This window comes from Platalea leucorodia (genome assembly GCF_965183815.1).
Source record: "Platalea leucorodia genome assembly, chromosome: 15".
NCBI lineage: Eukaryota > Metazoa > Chordata > Aves > Pelecaniformes > Threskiornithidae > Platalea > Platalea leucorodia.
Genome location: NC_138837.1, coordinates 2,511,229 through 2,532,660, shown reverse-complemented (window position 1 = coordinate 2,532,660; position 21,432 = coordinate 2,511,229). Strand labels below are relative to the sequence as shown.

The 21,432-nt window shown below is 52.5% G+C and overlaps 1 protein-coding gene across 1 annotated transcript in view; it reads left to right on the top strand.

The window, feature by feature from the left end:
• DAB2IP (DAB2 interacting protein) overlaps positions 1-21,432 on the top strand; it is a gene marked incomplete at its 5' end in the record, with an annotated part of 206,941 nt that overhangs the window by 165,105 nt on the left and 20,404 nt on the right. Inside the window, 3 exons of the mRNA XM_082327221.1 lie at positions 5,916-6,014; positions 8,225-8,779; positions 19,394-19,538. Of these exons, the coding sequence (XP_082183347.1) occupies positions 5,916-6,014; positions 8,225-8,779; positions 19,394-19,538 (799 nt within the window). The remainder of the gene's footprint in view (positions 1-5,915; positions 6,015-8,224; positions 8,780-19,393; positions 19,539-21,432) is intronic.

The following is a 21,432-nucleotide window of genomic DNA, read 5'->3' as shown; positions in this document are numbered from 1 at the left end:
GGATGTGAACAGTACTTGTAGAAAGTTGACTGAGAGGGAAATTACACAAGTCATGCACTTGTAAGGAGGAAGAAAATTTTTATTTCTAAGTGAGCTGGATAAAGAAGAGTCATACAGAAAAAAAGAACATGTTAATTGCTGTTCTGCAAATCCTGCAGAGGAAAGGAAGAATGCCAGAAAACAAAGGGGACGTTGATTTGTAACTGATGGTTACTCATCAGCAAGCTCCAGCGGGAAGGACTGAGGTGAGAGCTAAATGGCACATTGTGCTCATGCGTTGGTCTTGGATCTCCAGAGAGCCTCTTTCAAATTCGGAGTGAGGTCGGCACTGAAATGAGTTCGCAGATCTCCCGGGGTCCCTGGTGGGTAGCAGGCAGTGACCGCGATCCGCCACGCACTTAGGTACAACCGGTGGAAGCAAAGGGTTAGCGTTGCCTTTGGGCAGCGCAGGGCTGGAGGGGCGCGCCTGAGCCGTGCCTCGCGCCCGGGCAGGGGAGCGGCGTGTGCTGGGATGGGCTGGGCGGCTGCTGCTGGCCCCTCCGGACCCCCGCGTGCATTGGCCCAGACAACTTTATCGCATGGTTCCCCATGTCAGGCAGTAGTGAAAGTCAAGCGACAAAACCACACAAGCATCTTCTCCTCCTCAGTGCTTGAACATTGCCGTCAGTTATTACTGCGTCCTGAGGGTCCCGTCTATGACCTGCGATCCGGGGTCCTTCAGCCTTGCTTTGTCGGGAAGTGCAGGCAAGACTTGGCAAAGATTGCCGCTGCCTTTCAGTGGAAGCTCAGCGAAGAGCGGTAAAACCTGTAGCGGTTCCTGTGGCCTGGAACTGGGAAAGCTCTGGTTGAAGTCTGCATGAGGCTGAAAGAAAACTGAAGCTGATGGCCAGGAGCCATGACAGTGCTGTGTGTGGGAACACTGAAGAGTGAGAGCTCAGCTGACGTCCTGGAAAAGGAGCCCTGACTAAGAAATGTCAAGTGAGAGGTTCCTGCCAGAGCCAAGGGGAACCAAGGCATTTTATGCACAGCGGATTGCAAAGGTGCTGCGGGTTGGTAACGGTGCCGCGTCCCTGCGCTTTGGGGCTATTGTGGATCTGTTCTCTAGGGAGATCTGTCGGGAACGGCCAAGTTTGCTGTCTCAAATTGAGAAGCGAAGCGTTGCTGTTGTTGGGCAGTGCCAGCCTTACGCTGTTCTTAACTGCCTTCTCCTTGCGGTGGGGCGGGCGAGCAGCGGACAGCGCCGAGGAAGCTGCTTCCATCACCAGCTGGCTGGTGTCTGTCTGTCCTCGTTTGGGACGCCGGTGCTCGGTTGGCCGGGCTGGCTCAGCACGCTCTTTGGGGTCCCTCACCACCACCAACATGCAGCAGCTTTTCCAGAAGCTGATTGCGGTCCAGGCTGCCCAGCACGGGCAGCGCGAGGTACGGCGTGCTGCGGGTCCTCCTCCACCGAGCTGCAGCAGCAGCCTCACGGCTTGGAGAGCCAGACGGCAGGATTTGACATGGCTGCAGATGGAGTCGCGCTGAAGGGGGCAGGTTCAGAGAGGGAGCTGGCAGCGCACCCAAACGGAGACAAAAGCAAGAGGTGCCAAAGCCATCTGCAGTGGAAAAAAACCAAGTGGCTCGTTTGGAGGGAGCTGGCTGTACGAAGGTACAGTGCAATCGTTTCTCTCCTTTAGCTCGACTGACCTGCATTAAGACGTGCTGAAGCCAACTGCTCAGCTCTGCTCCCCCTCAGTCGGGCTCTGCCGGGGGTAAGGAGAGTCAGCAGTAATGCAGTGCTTTTTCAAATGCTGCATTTGACTTTCTGCCTATTTAGTTCTATGAAACTTGCTTTTTTCTGACTTGCTGAGTACTTGGCAGTCAGTATTTACTTGTTTTCTTCATTGATTTTTTTAAAAAAAGTTACTCAACATCATCTTCTTTCTGCTGCTAAGACTTCCCAGTCAGCATAAGCATCTAACGCCACGGCACATGCTGCGGGTGCTAAATATACAGTGGGCATCTCAGTCCGGTGAAGGAGACTCGGAGTCCGGACTCCCAGAGCCTGTTCCTGGCTCTGCTCTTTGTGGGGTCCTGGTGACTTGGGCCGGGCAGGGGGTTCGGACTGAAGGGCTCTGTTACTGTCTTGGCAGACCAAAGTCTTGTCCTGTTACACAGCTCGCGTCTGGGCTGTCACAGGGCATAGCTGGGGGATGCGGAGCAGGAGAAGGAAAAAGCTGCTGCTGGGCTGTACTTGCTCCGCTAGAACTGAAACCGTGTCGCTTCATCCTGGCCTTGCCTGAGCAAGGGAGAATTTAGCGGAGCTAAATTTAGCTCCGCTAAATTTAGTCCAGCTGTGCAAATGTTCGCCGTTGCTCGCATGGCCGTTCAGGCGCCCTGAGCAGCCGCGGCGGGGCTGGCGCAGGCAGCGCCGGTTCGCCCTTCTGCCCTGGGTCGTGGTGGTATTTGCCAGCTTGAACCCTAACTTTTCCTCGTAAAATCTTTTGAACGCTTTGAGTGAAGCGGCTTCAGTAACTCAGTTATCATCTGTTGTCACTCCGGTGAGATTCCTTCAAGTGTACTTTGAGGAACCCATGCTGTACCTAAGGCATTCTTAAAATGGCAAGATTTCATCTGACTTAAGGGATCACCCATCCAAGGACTGTGGATAATGAATGTGAATAAGTAACATTTTATAAATGAATGGATTTTATTAATTGAGTTTATCCTGTACATTAAGAGTATTCTAGCATATCCAAAATCTTGATGAGACCAGAATACTCTCTTTATCAAGGTAATTAATATCTCATGAAGATCATTAATGCCATATGATGTTTAGGTCAGAGCTCAAAGCTGGGATGTTATTGCAGATCTGGGGAAAATTACATTTTTGGTCACACATGGTAGATACGACCTTCAGCTCCCATCAGATCAAGAGGGCTTCATGTCTGACACATGAGGATTTTCCCCTTCTCTCCCTTCAGTATGACATTTACAGTTCTTTTAGGTTTCGAGTGGTTAGTTAATCAGTAATTGTTTTGGAATTGAATCATAAATTTTACCATGATAACTCAATGATAGTATGTTGACTTAAGTGTGGCAAGGAAATATATTAGATATCCAACCTAACAGATAGCTGGTAAAAAACTGACATTTAATCAACAGATTCAATAGAAGGACAGCTAAATTGCATGCTTATTTATTTGGATATGAATCCTCTAGGCAGCTGTGGGATCCAGGTGTGTCACCAAGGAGAACTTGTCTTTAAGAGCGTGTCTTTCAACAACAATCAAAGAAGTCATAATTCTCTTTTATGGAAGAACTTCCAGGTTTCATAGCAAATTCTCTACATCTGAGAACATTGTTTTCAAAGGCATTTGTAGACCAAATTCCCATCAAAACAAAAGAGTGAAACGAAAAGCTAGGTGAGAAATGGCCTTTGAGGAAATGGACTAATGGGATAGTTTACTGAAAGGTGTATTTGACCTATTCCGCCTTTATTAACTGATTTGTAATCAGTCAGCGGGGACTGAATTCTGTGAACCTTAGTCAGAACGTCAGTGGGAGGGTTTTTCCCAGTGTGGGGTGCGGAAACCTGGCCGTGACACCTGCAGGGCGGCGTGGCTGTACCGGGAGTGTCAGGACTTTGATGGTTTGGACTTGAAAATGGATGATTTTGAGTCTTTTGCAGCTGAATTAGGTGGGCCAAATAAGACAGGGCTCAAGTTCTGAATTGCTAGGTTCTTGTCTGAAGAATGGTTTTGAAGCCTTAGAAATTCACATCAATCAAGCGACTAGGGAGCTGTCTGGAGCAGTGCTCGTTTGCTGTGCATCTTCTGCGTTGCTTCGCTGTAAGTCCTGTTCTTAAAACTGTTGCTAAGTGGTACTTCTGGGATCTTTGTATTTGTGATTCAGCGGTCAGACGGTACAGCACCATGTCAGCAGTAATGCAGCCACGCGTTGCTTCTCTGTAGGTGTCGTTACCAGTCAGGTCTATGGCTATGCTCGGCTGGAACGCTGCTGCAGGAACTCCTCCTGAGGAAAGGATCAAGCTGCGAAACTGCCGTACCCTCCGGCAGAGCGAGGCGTAGGGATCGCAGGCAGCGGACACCGTCTTGCAAGTGATGCAGCTCTTGTGCCACCAGAAGTCCTTTTGTGAAGGTTCAGGGGCAGAGGTTCACATCAGCATCTGCAGCAGCAAACAGGAGGTGAAGCAGGCCAGATTTGTCCTGGGAAACTTTGAAGAAGCTGGAAATACACTGAAGTGTGAAAGGATGCTGGAAAGACCATAATACTGGTGTCTTCTTTTCTTGGAAAGAGAAGATAACTTCTGCTCAGAAGAATATATAGTTTTAAAGGACAGAGGATGAAAGCGTGTAAGGACAGGGAAGAGTGTCTGCCTGAAGGAGAGAGCTTCTGGGATATCAAGGGTTGGAAGATTTCTTGCATTTGCTATGTAAAGACAGGATAGGCCTCTTGTCATTTTGTCCTGGTTAGAAGGTGTCTGTGTTCAAAGGAAGGGATGTGTTCAGCTCATTGAGGTTAGCTAATGACAAATCTCAGCAAGTGCCAGCTCTGCTGTAAAAACAGGTTAGGCTTCTGAGACATACATGAAATTAAAGGAGATTGTGTCTCCCAGAAGCAGATAACCCAGCGAGCAGTGTGTAAACACAAACACTGTGAGATGATGAAGTACTCAGAAATAATTCTGCAGCTTGAGACTGGCGGAAACGAAGCTCAGAGGGGAGTTGTTTAAAGTAGTAGCCAGGTCCGTTTGGCCTGCAAGCAGAGATGTACATAAAGAATATTACTGGAGATCACCAAATGCAGCAAATGCAAAGGGCAGAGCAGCTGGCAGAGGGCTTATGGGCAGTGCAGAGTTCTGGTACCACGGTCACGGTCTGTCAGCTTGCCAGCAGGGCCTGGAGGAGAGAGCGGCTTGAGCGAGTGTACATGAGAAGACGCAGAGAACTATCGGCCTTTAAGAGCTTGGCTCAGTAATCGATGCCGAGGCAGCTTGGTGTGGTGGATAGGAGGAAATGTTTGGTGCCTGTTATCCTGGGGCTGCCGGGCAGTGGCTGCTTCGGTGGGCTCTCAACAGGGTTGAGTTTCCATGTGGTCGCAGGGATGTGATAAGGAATGAGGGGCATTTGCACCACTGGAAACGTCACTGCCGCAAGCGTGCTTCTTCAAAACCTGGCTATGAAATCCCGGTGGCCAAAGAAAGTCACACAAATACTGCAGAAAGATCCCTTGGAGTGATACTGGAAGCGTGAGAGGTGAGAGGTGGGCACAGCAGCACTTCGCTGCCCATCTCCAGCTCCGGGAGCCCCAGCCTGGTTCTCCCCAGCTGGGGAGCAGGTCCTGGGAGCACCGGAGTGCCTCCGGCCGGGCTGTCGGCCACTGCTCTTACTGCTGCCAGGACCGTGGTGTATGCACTTGGCCCCAAGTTCCTCACAGCATGGTCTTCAGAAGCAACAGGACACAAAGGGGGAAGATATGAAGCCAGCCTTTCCGGGCCTGATGTTCTGCTGAAAACAAGGAATGGGTTGTTACTATTGCAAGCTTTGGGCTGAATCTGGAGGAATGCCAAGTGGTTGCAATTTATCTTTAGTTCATCTAAGGATTTGCACTCTCTCAGTTGTGGAACTTGGTGGTTTAAAGCATCACATGCATGGGGCCCATTATCTAGTGTTTTCTGGTGTGGAAGAGGAGAAGTAATTGGAATTTGCTTCTATGATTATTTCTGTGACATACAGAGTTGCCCTGTTTTTTCGCTAGCCTTAGGGGCTGTTGCTTCATGCTTGGGTAAAGCTGCTTACTTTAAAAAAAAAAAAAAAAAAAAATCCACTAGCATCTTTCCTAACCCCCCCTCTCCCCCAAACCACAGGCTGCAGTGTGCTGGTCAAGACATAATCCTGTTCCTTTCCCTGTAGGTGACGACTTCATCAGGAAGTAAGTGCTTCTCGTGTCGTTCTGCAGCCGAGCGAGATAAATGGATGGAAAACCTGCGGCGTGCCGTGCACCCAAATAAGGTAGTGGCTTTGAGGAATTGCCTCTGTTCTAGTCAGTTCCTCGATATTACGTTTTATAGCCCAGTGCATAGTAGCAGCAGGGGATGTATTGTCATTTTAGTGAGTAAGTGTAACTGTGGGTCAGCCTTTTTCCATATTGCTTTCTTCCACAATTATATTTACAGGCAGGTGCCAATTATTTCTTCCCCTCTTTTCTCAGCACATGCTGCTTCAGCTGTTGCTAAGAATTGATCAGACCTGAAGCATCTTCAGTCTTGCTCTGTTACTGATGATACTTGCCACTTACGTAGGACTTCCCACCTCCCAAAAGCTCTGGGACAGATGTCAGGTAGCTGCCAGCAAAGTTACAAGACTGAATAGCTTAAAGAGTCCACATATCACACTTTGGACTCTGGCAGTATTTGCTGTGTCTGCTTTAGCGATGGAGAAACTCAGATGCCCACGGCAGCGAGTTCTCTGAGGCGACAGCGGAGCGGAGCTTTCCCTTCTCCAGTCAGCTGAGGTGGCAAAGTCGTCCCCTCTGGGGTCTACAGAAACAAATCCTGCTCTTCACTAGAGCAGAGGGACACCCAATATGCGGGTCTATGGCCCACTAAGGCTAAGTACATCCTAAAATAAAATCTACAGCTGCTTCTCCCTCTCTGCACTGGGGTTAGCTAACAAAGATTGATCAGGACTAATCAGTTGCAGGATTTCACAACTGATGAGCTCAGTCAACAAGTCTTTTTCTGCTGATCAGAGAAGACGCAAATGATGGGATCCTGCAAATTCATTCCTGGCATCAGAGCCCCATAACTGTGCGTACAAGTTAGGTCCAGGCCTGGCGGGTTGCTAAAGGAGCCCTCTGTGTCGGAGTTTATTGTTCCCAGCGCAGTGCCAAATGTCAGTACAAAAGATTTCCTTCAATATCGGAATGGGAGCAGCGGAGGGGAGAGGTGGACTTCTGCCTCTAGCAGCGTGCTCCTGCATGTGGAGTTCAGTGACTCCGGTGCTTTCCGAGTGCAGCAGCCCGGTAGTAATGATCTGAAGGAGCTGTGTAAGGCTTGCGTGGTCACACTTGCCGTGAGAAAGGTCCCGGGAATGTGAGTTGGGGCTGGGCACGTCACTACGGCTTTGAAATGCAGTGTTCACTGGAAATTCATCTGGAAGTGTGCCCTCATCTCAAAACATGCCATTAACTGATGGCTAACTTTCCATCTTTGTTTGAGTTCATAGACAATAAACTCTCAGTATCTGACTTGATATTTCTGTCAGGAATTCAGTGTTCTTGTGTAGTTCCTGTGTGTGCTTCCTGAACCTACAGTACCCCATTGCGGGCTTCCAGCAGGAATGTCCCTGCCCGGACTCCTAGGCTGAGCAGAGTACGCCGTGGCCGCTGTTTCAGTGAGGGGTTTCCAAACAAAGCAGGTTACTGCAGAATCCCTAGCAGCGGTTCAGCTGCGAGTGCTCTATCTTTCAAGTCGCTCCTGCAACAAGTGCCCCGGGTGTTCTTCCAGGATGAGGGCAGCATCACTGGGGAGCTCTTAAGGATCCACAGTATCCTTTGCTCCGTTGTTGTTTAAAAGATACCCAAGCCAAATTTCTATTTCTGAATTGTAATGATTCTCCTGTGGAACTCACTCTGTCTCCCGTAATTCCTCTCGATGTTTTAGTTGGGTGCTCTGGACTTCTGCCCTAAAATATCGTGAGGTTTTGTAAAAGCTTGTTTCCCCGCCAGAGGTGGTTGCGTTCCAGCCACGGATGAGGTGGTCCCTGGGTGTGTGTTCAGATCCCTTTATTGTTGCTTTGTTACGGTAAAGACAATGTGCCCCAGCGCTGCTCCAAAAAAGGAGGTGGTTGTGAGATACCTGTAACGTAGCTTCTGTTTTGCAAAAGCCATTAATGATCGGTGAGGTTTTTTCCGTTTCTTCTGAGGCCCTCTTGGCAGTGAATGGGAAATGGTACATTTATGATTTGGAGGGGTTTTATCTTCCTTGTTCCTTATATTAATTGGCACCAACAGACATGGAGAGCACGGTGATATTTGGAAAATTAACATAAGTAGTGTTATTATGCAAATTCCTGAGAGCCAGTATTTCCTTAAAATAAAATGTAATTAAGCCTCTGCTCATTTAGCACATCCGAAATAATTAACTCATATCTCCAGTTTTGTTGTGCTTGGCTTTGTGGGCTTTTTATTGACCTTTTTTTTCTTTGCATCTTTTTTTCAGGACAACAGCAGAAGGGTAGAGAATATGTTAAAGTTATGGATTATTGAAGCCAAGGACCTGCCAGCTAAGAAAAAGTACTTGTGTGAATTATGTCTGGATGACGTTCTTTATGCACGAACTACCTGTAAATTGAAAACTGATAATGTATTTTGGGGGGAGCACTTTGAATTTAATAACCTCCCATCGCTCAAAAACATTACGGTGCACTTATACAAAGAGACTGACAAGAAGAAAAAGAAGGACAAGACCAATTTCATTGGACAAGTGAACATCCCCGTCAGCTCTGTCACGGGCCGGCAGTTTGTAGAGAAGTGGTACCCAGTGGTCAGCCCCAACCCCGGTAAGGGCAAGTCCCCGGGGCCCATGATCCGCATCAAGTCACGCTACCAGAGCATGAGCATTCTTCCCATGGAGATGTACAAAGAGTTTGCCGAGTACATCACTAACAATTACATGGTGCTGTGCTCGGTGCTGGAGCCCTCGCTGAGCGTGAAGAACAAAGAGGAGATGGCGTCTGCGCTGGTGCACATCCTGCAGAGTACAGGCAAGGCCAAGGTAAGACCCTTCGTCATCCGTACCGTCCCACCAGGGACCATCAGGAGCAGACTCCTGTGTTGGGTTTTAGAAATCACCACATCAGTCGAGTTTCAGGCCTAGCCATCATTAATACACTCTAATTTTGCTTTTAATTACAAACAAGTTGGTAGCATGTGCCGTGTGAATTGCTTAATTAGCAAAGAGGTCGGTGGGACCACAAGATACCAACCGAGTCATTTTTCTCTCCTTCTGGTGGCTCAGGGGCCAGGCTCTTTATAAACAAGCACAAATGTGAAAGTAAGCCAGAAGGCAGTTTTCAGGGATGAAATGTAAGCAATGCTGGCTTAAGGTAAGCAGGCTGTGTGTGCTGGGTATTCCTGTGGGAACCCAGCAGGTTCCCCGCTCCGCTCCCTGCCTGTCACCACGCTGCCGTGCTGGCACCCGGCACCTCGGGAGCTGAACGGGAGTGAACAGCGTCTTGAGAATCGCAGAGCAAAGTCCGCCTGCGGGCATGCGTGTCTCTGAATCAGCGCTCAGTCTTTGGGGTCCGTCATGCTTCTGGAAGGGAGGTGTGAGGGAGGGCAGCAGTGTGGGAAAGCCCAGGGGTCCTGGGGTGCTCCCAGGGCAGGGCTCGCTGCGGGGTTGGTGCCGGCCAACTGGCGAGTGGTGGAAGTTCAGCTTTTGTGGACCGCTTTGTCTGAACATCCTTCATGGCTGCGAATCCCCCGCCAGGTCTGGGGAAGAAGCAGGCCAGGAGGAGGCAGAGAGTGGGACTTTTTCCTGGTTGTGATCCGTGAGGGTACAGGCAGGGTGAGCAGAGCTGGAAACCCCCTTACTGGAGAGCACAGGCGAGGGCTGAGGTCCCTGGCACATGGGACACGGAGTCGCGTGCCCCGTCTGCCGCAGAGCATCCTTCGTCCCCAGCTGGCATGGCACAGCCACGGTGGGCAGTGCCAATGTCAGGAGCACAGGAGTTAAAGCATCAGCATTTTTCTCTGTTAACATCTCCCTGAACTCTGCAGGGGGGAGCTGGGGAAGAGCAAGATTTCCAAAGCTTTTCCAGTGCTGAGGAGACATGAGCTCCTCACCTGAGGGGGAATCGTAAGGCTCTGCTTCCTCCGCAGCTGCCAGTGCTGCCTGGGACCGTGGCAGGGTTCATGGATTAGATTTAGTTACCATCTGTCGAACAGAGAAGTGGCTTGGCCTCCTGATCTAGTTCAAGGCAGGCAAAGCTCACTGAGAGGATTGCGAGGCCGCGGGCCTGCTATTGCAGAGGCAGAGAAAATAGCTCCGTTAAAGCCTTCCTGATCCCAGGCAGCAGTGTCAGACCCCCGGAGCGCAGGGAAGGATGGCAGCCCCGGTCCCCTTGGCTGCGTTACCCTCAGTGGGGACAGGAGTGGCTTGCGATTCACGGCATGTGGAAGAATGCTCTGTGGTTACACGAGGAGAGCATCGTAGGTGTCCCCCTCCTCGCTCCTTGTGCCGGGGTTTTGGCACCATCAGCCATGGTTTCTGGGCACAACCCTGCCTTCTGCTGGTACCGCTCCTCCCCACGCACCGGGGGCTGTGCTGCCTTTGGCTGCGGCTCTGATGGCCTTAGTGCCAGGGCTCTTGTTGGAACGACGTTGCCATGAAAGACCCTGTCCGTGGCTTACACGGTTCTGGTGCAAAAGGCTTCAGGTGTCACCCTGATCTCAGTCACCACGGATCATGTGCGGGCATGGCTGAGAGCTGTTGTTGCTGCTCCTGCCGTATCCCTCTTCTCGTCGGTGCTGGAGAGGCTCCAGAGAGAGTGTGTTTCTAGACATGTGTCTGCATCGGTGCTTGAGATCCCAGAGGCTCTACGTGGGGGACAGAGCAAAGAGTAAACAGGCTTGATGAATTTCCCCCTAAAATGGAGCTTCTGCTTTCCCTGCCTGTCATCCGCCGTCAGCATTAGCAGAGGGTGTAGGGAGCTGTCAGAGCAACAGGAGTTATTGGAGCATGGGAACCAGGTGGTGCGTCCTTTGCAGAGGAGTTGGACAAGCAGAGAAGGGAAAAGCAGCAGTAAGGTAAAAAAACAGTGAATGGGAGAGGAAAAGACCCACTCACCGCTGCTTGTGTGACATGGGTGCACCCCGCCACTGCTCCGGGAGGCTCCCCGGTGGCTAAGCACTGTGGCCTAGTGAGGGCACACAGCAGAGGAGACCGGCAGGCTGGTGCCCGGGCTGCACGGGGAGGCTGAGCTGGCGTTGCGGTCCCTGCCCTCCGCCGGGCAGCCCCTCTCAGCCCGCTCCAGGGAGAAGGACTGGCCAGGATGACTGATTGCATGCTGCCTGCTCTCCCTTTCCCTGAGCATCGCCCGGCTGGCCCCTCGGCAGGGCTCTGAGCACCTCCCTGGCGTTTCAGAAACACAAACAACAGTCTCTTAGGCTTTCTTCCCAGCCAGTCTGCAGGAGAAACAGTTTGTTTCATTTTTCTTTTGTTTGTAGGTAACGTGGCTCTGTATGTGTTTGCTGGGGAAAGCGTGCGCCTGCAGGCAGGTCTGGCTCTGAACTGCGTCTGGTTTTGATGCTGAGGACACGGTTCCTTCAGCCCAGACTCGCCCAGCGCCGAACGCCCGCTCGTTCGGAGGCCCCACTGAGCAGGAAGGTAAACCAGCCGTGGCCTGAGGTAGGGCACGGTGGGTTTTGAAATGGGGTTCAGAGCCCGGGAGGAGGAGAGCAGATCCCCGTGGGCCAGGAGCCCAGCGAGCAGGGATGGTGCCGGGGGAGCCGGCGTGCTGCTGGATGAGGCCTGAGAATGTAGAAAGTGGGGCCGGGTCCCAGCCTCTGAGGGGTGAGGACCTCGGCCCAGTCCGGCAGCAGTGAGCGCCCTGCTCCCCGGCACCGGCGTGCAGGGGCCGTGGGGCAGCGGCCCCCTCCTCCAGCCTCCGTCCTCCTGTGACCCTCCAAAGCTCGCCCGCGCTGGAGGTGCGTTCCCCTCCTTGTGCCTTGCCAAGAGCCTTTCCAGTGACCTCTTCAGAGCTCTCCCCTGCCCTGAAGAGCGCAGACATAGCAATCAGCAACCACTGATTTATTTTGCTGATAAAGGGGTTTTTGTGGATCTTGGCTGCTGTAGCTGACGCTAAAGCAGCAATTACAGTTGGAGTGAGAAACAAGTGTCCGGTAGATTATCTATGAAGACTTGTTAGCAGCTAATTGCTCTCGCACTGTTTCAAGCCCTGTTTTCCTGTAGCGATTTGCTGTAAATATGGTGTAATCCCTTAATGAGGCATGGCCGATTGGGTACGTGTGTCCACCCAGAGCTACGCCGCAGGAGTTCCCGTGCGGGAGAGGTGCGATGTGGTGCGGCGCAGATGACGCCGTGTGTGCCAGCCGCAGCCAGGCCCCCGGCCACCGGCGTCCCCGTGCAGCCCCACGCGTGGCAGAAGGGCGATCCTTCCCTGCAGCCACCCCACTTGGCTCCTTTGCAGTAATGCGCCGTCCCCCACCAGGCAGGTATCGTTACCTGGAGCTGCCAAAACGCAGAGGCGCTGCCCGAGTCCCTCCTGCTGCGGAGGCACAGCACATAAAGCTGCAGGCAGAAGGGGGACAAGGGCTGTAGCTGAATTTTTTCCCTAAATATCTGCTTCCTGGGCTTCATAGCCATATCGCAATAGATTAAAAGGTGGAGAATGAAAGCAGAGAGTCCTCTCTGGAGTCAAAGTCCATGCTTCCTTTGATCTCTGTTTGGGAAAGGGAAAAGCTTCATCCCTGCAGTGCTGCACAAGGGTTTGGTGTGCATCAGGGCACGCCTGGAAAGCCCTGACCAGCCGCCAAGGCAAATAGGTGGAGAGAGGGGGAAAAGCATTTTGATAAAGTTAAGAGTGCAAACAGTCTGAGGGAGCCGCCCCAGCCCACTGGAAAGTCTGACAGACATCCAGAGCTACATCAGCTCGCGCAATGCAAGCGGTTGTTCAGTGTCTCTATTTATGGCAAGTAGGGGCTGGAAGAGGCATCGCTGTGCCGTCAGAGGGACATCGTTTTGTGGCTAAACGCAGAGCTGTGGGCGCTCAGCGTCTGTCCACTTGTTCTGTGCTTCATCTTCCCGGGCAGAGCACTGATAAAATGTTACCTGTAAGGGTGTGGAGAGATGCCTAACTATTTTCATGTGTTTTGCAACCCATAGACAAAAGACACAAAGTCATAATTAAAAGTATTTCTGTTGCCGTGCTTGGTGTTGCTGGGAGTGCTCACCCCTGCCATTAGCATGGCTTGATGTGGCCCGTGTGATGTGGTTACGGACAGGGAGGCTGCATCCTTCCCAAAGCGAGACTGAGTGTGACTTTCGATGCTTCCAGAATATTTCCCATGCTTAGATTTGTTTCAGGGCTCTCTTACAGCTTTTGGAGCTCAGTTCATGACCATAAGTATATAAAAAAACTCTCTTGTCCAAATAGTTGGTAGATCAAATGCAGCATTAGACAAAGCTCTAACTAACCAGCTGCTCACTTGAAATAAATATTTATCATGTTGTGAATGGAGTGAAGAATAAACATGTGTCCCTGTTTGTTTATGCTGCAAGGATTTGCTTCAGTGAAGCAGATGTATTTACTCCCCCCGTGCAAGCCTGCTGGAAGCTCCCCACGTTCCCTTCCTCGGTGGTGCGGGCTGTTTGGTCGGAGCTTTGCTGGCAGTGCCAGTTTAAGTGCAGGACCTGCAAATACCACGCAGGACTGCCTAAAAGTGACTGCTCGGCTCGGCTCGGGGACCAGGAGGTGAGTGGCACGGCCCAGGAAGCTGCTGGGCTTGGAGGCCGGTGGTGCCAGGGCTTGGTCGGTCTCTTCGGGGAGCACCGGTCCCTTATCTGCACTGGAAGGGCTGTGGACACAGGGCAGCGAGGATGCTGCACACGTTGAGCTGTAGACGAGACTGGCAGCAGCCATATCATTTCCCCCACAGAGAGCTGATCTCCCTGATAATATTTTATAGCAGCCATAGTTGTGCTCATAAGGCTTTTAATCAGTTTTATGAACACCCCCACTGTTTTTCCCCCCTCGCCCTAAACACAACAGTCAGGCTGGTTGATGGGACGGAGAAGGCCGGTGAGTGGCAGCTGTAGAGATCATGCTGTGGCTGTCGGGGTGGCGCGCGGTTCCTAAGCCTGCTGTGCGGGATCCGGCCCCTCTGCCCTCGCGGGGCGGGGGGGTCGCGCAGTGCGTTAGGGTTGTATCCCTCACTTAGGTTTTCTTATTGCTGTGAGCAAGGTGATGCCTGGGCTTTAACCTTCGCATTGCCACTTCACCTCCTTTTCCCAAGGAGAATTAGAAGATGCGGGAAGCATCAAGAATGAGCTCCAGTGCTCAAAGGAGGGAAAATCACTGTGTTTCCCAGCAGAGAAGTGTCCAGCACAGACCCTCAGAGGAACTGTGTGGCAGCGAAAAGCTGAGGACTGCTGGTTGGGGTCCTTGGCTTTGCACCGTCTGCCCAGGACCCAGGCGCTGCCGCTCTCCTTGCACAGCTCAGCACCGTCGAGTGCCGCGTTTCTCTGCCACTGCAGCGCTGACAGGCAGGCGTGCCCTGACACTCGTCCACCTGTAACCTACAGCCCTACCAACCCCTGGTGTTTTTCACCTTTGCATAAAAGCCCAGCTAGACTCTGCGCTAGTCTTTGAAATAAGCAGTAATCTTATTACCTTTATCAATTCAATCCTCTTAAGGTTAAGTCAATCCTATTAATCAGGCTTGTGATGTGGAGAACCTTATTATTTCAAAGTCAATCTGCCCATCAGTCAGTTACGATAGTGGGAACAATCCGCTCCAGCCCAGAGGGGTGCGTGACCCAAGCGGCGGCGCGGGGCCGCGGGTCTCATCAGCTCCGTGACACCCTGCGTGCTCCAGCTGTGGACGCGTCCCTGAGAGGCTGGGGCTGGAGGACCTTCCCGGGATGGTGAGGTGCAAAATCCTTCCTGGGTGTGGACAGGATATGTCCTGCAAAACTTGTGTTCTTGTTCGTTATGTCTCTGGAAAGGCTCCCTTTACCTAGGAAACGCTGCTGCTCTCACCACCGCCGTGCCAGGCACCGGCTGGCTCCATCTTTCTGTGTCCTGGGCTCAGGAGCTGGAGGAGGGAGGCATTGCCCAGTGACACCCCCCGAGCGCAGGGACTGGCACCTTGAGCCCCTTCGGAACGGGGATGCGTGATGTAGACAGGCCCCTCGCCAGGGTGAGGTGGGCTTTCTTGGCACTGGCAAGTGCAAGCACTGGAAGTTCCAAGCTCGGCCGCCCCAGCCCGGCGGGGTGCGCGGGGCCGAGGGCCAGTGGTGCTCCGGGCAGGCAGGGCTGTCAGCTGTCGATCAGATGTGTGACTGAATTAGCTGTCTTCTCTGCTCCAGCTTCGTCCCCTGTGAAGAACCTTTGTCTTCCCATTTTTTGTGTTTGAGCAATGCAATTAGTCCGCTTCCTTGGTCCTATTGACATGGGCAATGACAGATTGTTTTCTTGAGCAGGTGTTGGTTTTTCTCTTAGTGGACTTCACTTTTCAATGAGCCTTTTCCAATTCAGGCCACCCCCAGGGCAGCCGGGCCCTGGGCCGATGCCGATGCCGGCTGGCGCAGGGCTGCAGCGCGCTCTTTTCCAGGGCATCGCCCCTATTTCCATATTCTCCTTCCAGCTTCCCCAGGCAAAGGTTTGGGGGATCCGCCACGGCAGCATGCAGCAGTCCTGCTGCGAGACGACTGATTTAGTCAGATGTCCTGAATTGCTGCACGTGTGAGGGTTAGGACACGTGTCCCCACCCACAGGAAGATGCTGTTTGGTTGTGGTTTGAGACAGGAGGATGAATTCACCCAGGTGAAGCAGGGGAAGCGGCATCCAAAGCTCAGCGGATGAAGACCCAGGGGAAATGGAAATGTTTTTAGGCTACACCACAGGTAAATCAGGATGGAGACATTTGAGGGACAGAGCAAGGCACATGGAGCAAACCCAGGCTCAGGCCAGCGCTGCTGGCTGCCCTGTGCAGGCAGGGCGGGTGCTGGGGGTGACAGCCCGGGACGGCGGTCCGGAGGATGCTGTGGCCGAGGATGTGGGGAGATGAGCTGCGGAGCAGCGCCGGCGTCCCAGGCGGAGGGGAAGCTGCGGCACTGGAAGCACTTTGTGGTGGCTTTTGAGCCCTGCGGTGGTGCTGAGGACTGTGCCTGCCGCCTGCCTGCTGCTGCCTGCTGTGGGGACGGGGCTGCTGCTCCAGCAGCGCAACTCCGGCGTGTGTTTCTGGAGAACTGGAGGAGCTGCCTTAGAATAGCACATGCTGCTGTGGGCTCATGCGTGGTTCCTTTGAAAAGCGGTGGAAACCAGTGTGGCCTTGTGCTGTCATGCTCTGAATTTATTTATTTATGAATTGCTCTTCTTTATCAGCATATGTGCAGTGACTGAAGTTGCACAGGTTCAGCTGTGTCCAGTCTGAAGCAAATACCCTTAAAATAAACTCAGGAGCAAGCCTGAAGTACACTGCCACAGCCCTTAATTTTTTCTGTGGACCTTTTCCTTCCCCTCTCGACTCCAATGTAATGAAATAAAGCATCTTATTTTCTCCCATTGCCAGGGGCCCTAACTAAAAACAACCCCCTGCTGATCTCTGCTGCTCAGAAACAGGGAGTTTTATTGGCTTTAGTTATTGCATTTTATTCAGAGCCTTGTACGTGGGTGAGTGAGGCCCCCGGAGGGATTTGACGAGTATTTGCATTCCATTTGTGTCTTCCGAGTGCTGGCTGCTGGCGTACTTAAGGCAGAGATACCAGACGTGTGATCCAGAGCTGATGTGGCTTTTTTCTGTGGAGGGAAGGCAAGATCTGGAAGATGGCCCTGGGACAGAACTTGCAGGATGTCATGGGAACTGACCCACGGACGAGGCTCCTTTCCCGCGGCTAGCAGAGCTCCGCTCAGGCAAGGACGCTGGCTGTGGGTATTTTGATCCCTGATGTATCTCGGGGCCGGTCCGTACAGCCCGGGGAGATGCCTCCTGCAGCCCAGGGAGGCTGGACCTGCTGGGGATGGGGAGAAGCCCTGGCCTGGGGGATGCTCTTGGCTCTCCTGGCTCTCGCCTCCATCCCCTGCTCAGTAACAAGGCCGGATTCTGCCACGTTACACCCCAGCTTTGGGTGCTGCGCCGTAATGGAGCTCTTTGGGATTTCAGCAGCTTTCCCTTCCGCTTTGGAGACAAGGGGTCGTTTTCTCAGCTGTGGAGCTGCAGGTGCTCCGGAGGGGATAACGACCGCAGGAGAGGTTTCGCAGGGATCTTCTCTGGCTTTGTGACACTAGAATTTTGCCTCATTTTAAATGCTAGTGAATTCTGTAGATCAGCTAAAATCATCAAAATTCACATTATCGCTGGCTAAAACTGGGCCCCTGGGTTTCCACCGCTCGGCAGCCCTGGCTCGCGGTTGGGCTGTGCATCGCAGCTTGGCCCCGCAGCCCGCGGCAGCCAGTCCTCAGCTGACAAGAGGGGGGAAAAGCAAACACTTGGCTAAGAGAAGCTATAAAACTCAGTGTTCCTGAGATAATTAGTATGTTGGGAAAGTGACAGGAAAGAGAATCAAGCAAAGCCAAGGTCAGCGGCTGCTAATTAAGAATCAGCACCTTGTGTCAGCCTGAGCTGTGGCTTGGAATTGAAACGTACCCCTGGAGAGACCCGGGAAGATAAAGGTGATAGAGTTACCCAGATAGCAGCTAACAGGATTTGAGCAGGGGTTTAAAGTTTCATTCCAGCTTGGCTGATAAAAGGGGCAAAATGAGAGAAAATAGTGGGGGGAGGCGCGTGCTTTGCTTCCAGGAGGGAGTTTTGCCTCTGCAGCTGCCAGAGCATTGCAGACGTAGCAGGATCTGAGGAAGGAGGTGATCTGGGTAAAGAAATAATGGAAGTGACTTTTTTTCCCAAAGCTCCTCCTCTGGCTGGTTTGGAGGCTCCTCTGGGAAGGTCATGGCAGCTGTCAGTCCCAGTCATGGTCCTGTGGGATGGCGGGAGGGATCGGGCCGTTGGGTGCTGCGGAGATGCCAGCCTTCCTGCCCTCCTCCCCTGCTCTCAGATGGGAGACGAACCCGCCTGCCACCTGGATTTCCCTTTGTCTGGGACAGAAGCGCAGTAATGAAGGGCCTGTGGATTAAATGGTTTGGGTCCGCTGGGTTCAGATGGAGCTGTTTGTTGAACCTTGATTAAACTTCCAATGCACAGGCATCCATATGAAAAATGAAACGGAGCTAAGCGCCTCTCTTGCAAATCTCCCTGGCAGCAGCTGGGAGGGAATGGGACCTGAGTGTCCCCTCTGCCGAGCTGGGGCTGGAGCAGGCTGGGTCGCGGCCACAGCGCTGCGCGGGGCTCTGGGAGCCGTGCTTTGCCTGGGGACGGTGAGGACGGGACCGGGCTCCCTGCGCGGCAGCTCCGGGGTGCTCCCGCTGCCCCTGCCAGGAACGGGTTACATCTGGTACGGTCGTGACAAATGAAGGAGAATTTCTTAGTGAAAGGTTATTACTGAGCAGATTATTTTGCTTTAGAGGAAGGCGGTTTAAAAAAGGTGCCCTTGATTGTAGAAGTGAATTGTACGTCAACATTGCTCTGTCTCCTGCATGGGGAAACCGTAAGAGGTCTAACGCGTGTGATTTACGCGGTGCCAGCAGCCTGTTCCCTTGCCGCCCAGGTGAGTGGTGCTGGGTGGGAGGAGGTCACCCTCTCAGCACCCAGCCCAGCGAGGAGCTGGGCAGGGGCCCAGAGCTGCTTTTCCCATTAGCAGTGCAGAGAAGAGAAGCTGAATATGTATTAGCATTAAAAACTGCATGGCGTTTCTCCTGCGTTAACGCTAGCTACGGCACAGTAAATATCACACCACGTAGTGGATTTTCAGCAGAATGCATAGGGAGCTACGTGACCCTCTGATCAGTTAACGCTGTTGCTGAAGCAGACGTGGAGCTTGGTCTGAAGTGCTGGTTTTCTGTTAGAATTTGCAGTTCAGTAGCCCAGCCTGATGCACGGGGCAGCTGTCAGCGCATGGTCTGCTCCTGCTCGCCCCTTCCATTGCTCTGCAGCACAGAGGATGATAAAATTGCATAGTACGTGGTTGTGGGCCCATCAGACCAAACACGTGCCCAAAATGTGCGCTGTGGCAGTGCTGTTTGTTTCCATGAATACTAAGGGAGTAGGACATTTGAGCATCTTGAGGCATATTACAGGATTGATTCTCAGCTCTTAACTGTGGGGCACAGCCCGTGACATCTCAGTATGCCCCTGGTTTGCAACCAGTGCAGTTAAACACCAAATGCAGCCAATTCAACAGTGGAGAAAACATTTCACGCACAAAACGTGAGGCTGATATGAGACCCAGCCAAAAACCGGCACTGCTGGAGGGGTGAATGTGGTGCGGGCCTGGAATGCATCCTTTTTTGGGGTGCAGAAGTTGTGACTCTCCAGAGATTAATCTCTCCTTTTGTCTCCATGAGGCTGGAGAAAGAGGAGAAAAGTGGGGCTGGTAGCAACGCAGCGTGCACACACGGGATCACCCACAGCACCTCCGCTCCCTCTCGTGTCTTGCGGAGGTGAGACCTCTCCGGAGGAGGGGAGGCTGCCGGCTCTGCGGAACAAAGCGTGTGTCAGTGCGTGGTGACCCACCATGGGCTTTGCTTTCCAGGATTTCTTGACTGACCTGATGATGTCTGAAGTTGATCGCTGTGGTGAGAATGAGCATCTCATTTTCAGGGAGAATACACTGGCCACCAAAGCAATCGAAGAATACCTGAAGCTGGTGGGGCAGAAATACTTGCAAGATGCCTTAGGTACGTACAGAGCGTTGGCAAGTCTCGCCCAGAGAGGTGCTCCCCTAAGCCGCAGGGTGCTCTGCGTGGCGGACACCATCAGCTGAGCGCTGGTGGCCGTAGGAGGCACCAGGCTTTACCTGCCGGAGGGTTCCTCTGGCAGCGGGGTCCGAGCCCGGGGCAGAGCCACGGCCGCAGCGGGCAGCTCGCTGCTCCCAGGTGAAGGTCACCGCTGAGTTAGCGCTTTAATCTGCTTTCCGAGGAGATAACAAATTGATATTGGAAGGCATTATGCTGCCTGCCAAGTCTTCTGTCTCGGCGCTGGCAGTGTCAGGGAGGCTGATTGAATCCTTGCCCTGATTGCACGCCCCCGCCAGAGGCGCTCCCCCGGTTCCCCGCAGCGCTGGCGAGCCAGATGAAATCGCCTGAGTTACAGGGATGAGAGTTGCCTCCCGGATCGCACTGGGAACCCTCCTGGTGGTTTTTTAAGTGTTGGCTATGTTTATGGCTCCAAAAATATTTCTCTTGATGCAAATGAAAATAATTAGAGCTTCTGCTTCTGGGCAGGTCAGGAAGGAGCTGCTGTGTTGCTGTGTGCAGCCAGCGCGGCGCGAGGCTGGGGAGAGGCTGCCCTTGAAGCGCTAGGGCTGAACCCCAGCCGATGGCAGCTCCATTGGCTCCGCAGCCGAGCAGGAGGATGAGCAGAGTTTCTATTGAGCTGTTAATTTTTCAGTATGTTGGGTTCCTACTAGTGGATTTGTGTAATGTTAGCAAGGAGGAAAGTACTGTAAATGCTTTATTAAGATAATACTAATCACAACATTGAGGAAGGGGAGATCGTTGGGCAAATTCAGTCAAACCAAGAGATAGCCCACAAGAATAGGAAAAGGAATATTATTTATTTCTGCCTTGTAATGCTTTCTGGTTGAAGGCAAGTCTGTAAGTAGATTACCTCATAAAATTTCTAAAAAGCTAGGAGATTAATGAAGGCAGAGAATTCTGAAATATTCCCCTTTCAGGGCTCAATGCAAATGCTGCCAAGCCAGCTCCATCTAGTACAGGAGGAGCCTGCGGTTCTTGCTCGCTGTTCGGGGCCCTGATTCTGTGCAGACCTTTTATCAGTGAAATGATTCATCTGTGTGTCACAAGGTAACACAATGCAGCATAGCGCTTTCCTTTAAACCGTGAAGCACAAGCAAGTAATAGGGCCGGATAATAACAGCAGGCATCACCTGCAGGCGAGCAGAGAGGTTCCAGAGCTCCCTGGCAGAGCTGAAAATACATTGGAGAGGCTCTCCAGTACGTAATTAAAATCTGGTTTGGCATAGGGGAGGAATGCAGACTAGAGGAGGCAAAAAACAGGAGGTTGGGAAAATCCAAGACGGTCAGGAGTTAGGAGATGAGCAAACCAGCTGGAATTAGAGGAAAACCAAAGCAAACCTTTCTCCCAGAATGTCGTCTGGCCCTGCAGGTCCCTAGCTAAACACTGCCACTTAATCCGGGTTATCCCGTCCCCCGGTCTCCCCAGCCACGGCCGTGTGCTAACGGGGATGGACCCCTGCCCCGCAGCTGGCGAGGACGCGTGTCCAGGCGGTGGGAAGCACCCGCAGCCCGGGCGGCAGGGGTCTGTGCCCGGGGACCCCGGGCAGAAGGGGGCACGAAGGCGAGGAGCTGGCGGAGCAGGCCCACAGTCTGAGCCTCTGCAAGGGTGAGGAGCGGCCAGGCAGCAAACAGGAGTGCAGGGAAGCTCAGAGAAATATTTTAATTTAATTTTGTGTGATGTTCAACTCAAAATAAACCAAGTAAATTGTTTCTTCCCTTTAATTACCTGTTTCTCCTGTGAATCACACTGGCTTGTCAGCACCAGGGCAGTAGCAGGCCATCCGACAAATAATTACAGAACTTGCCAGCATAC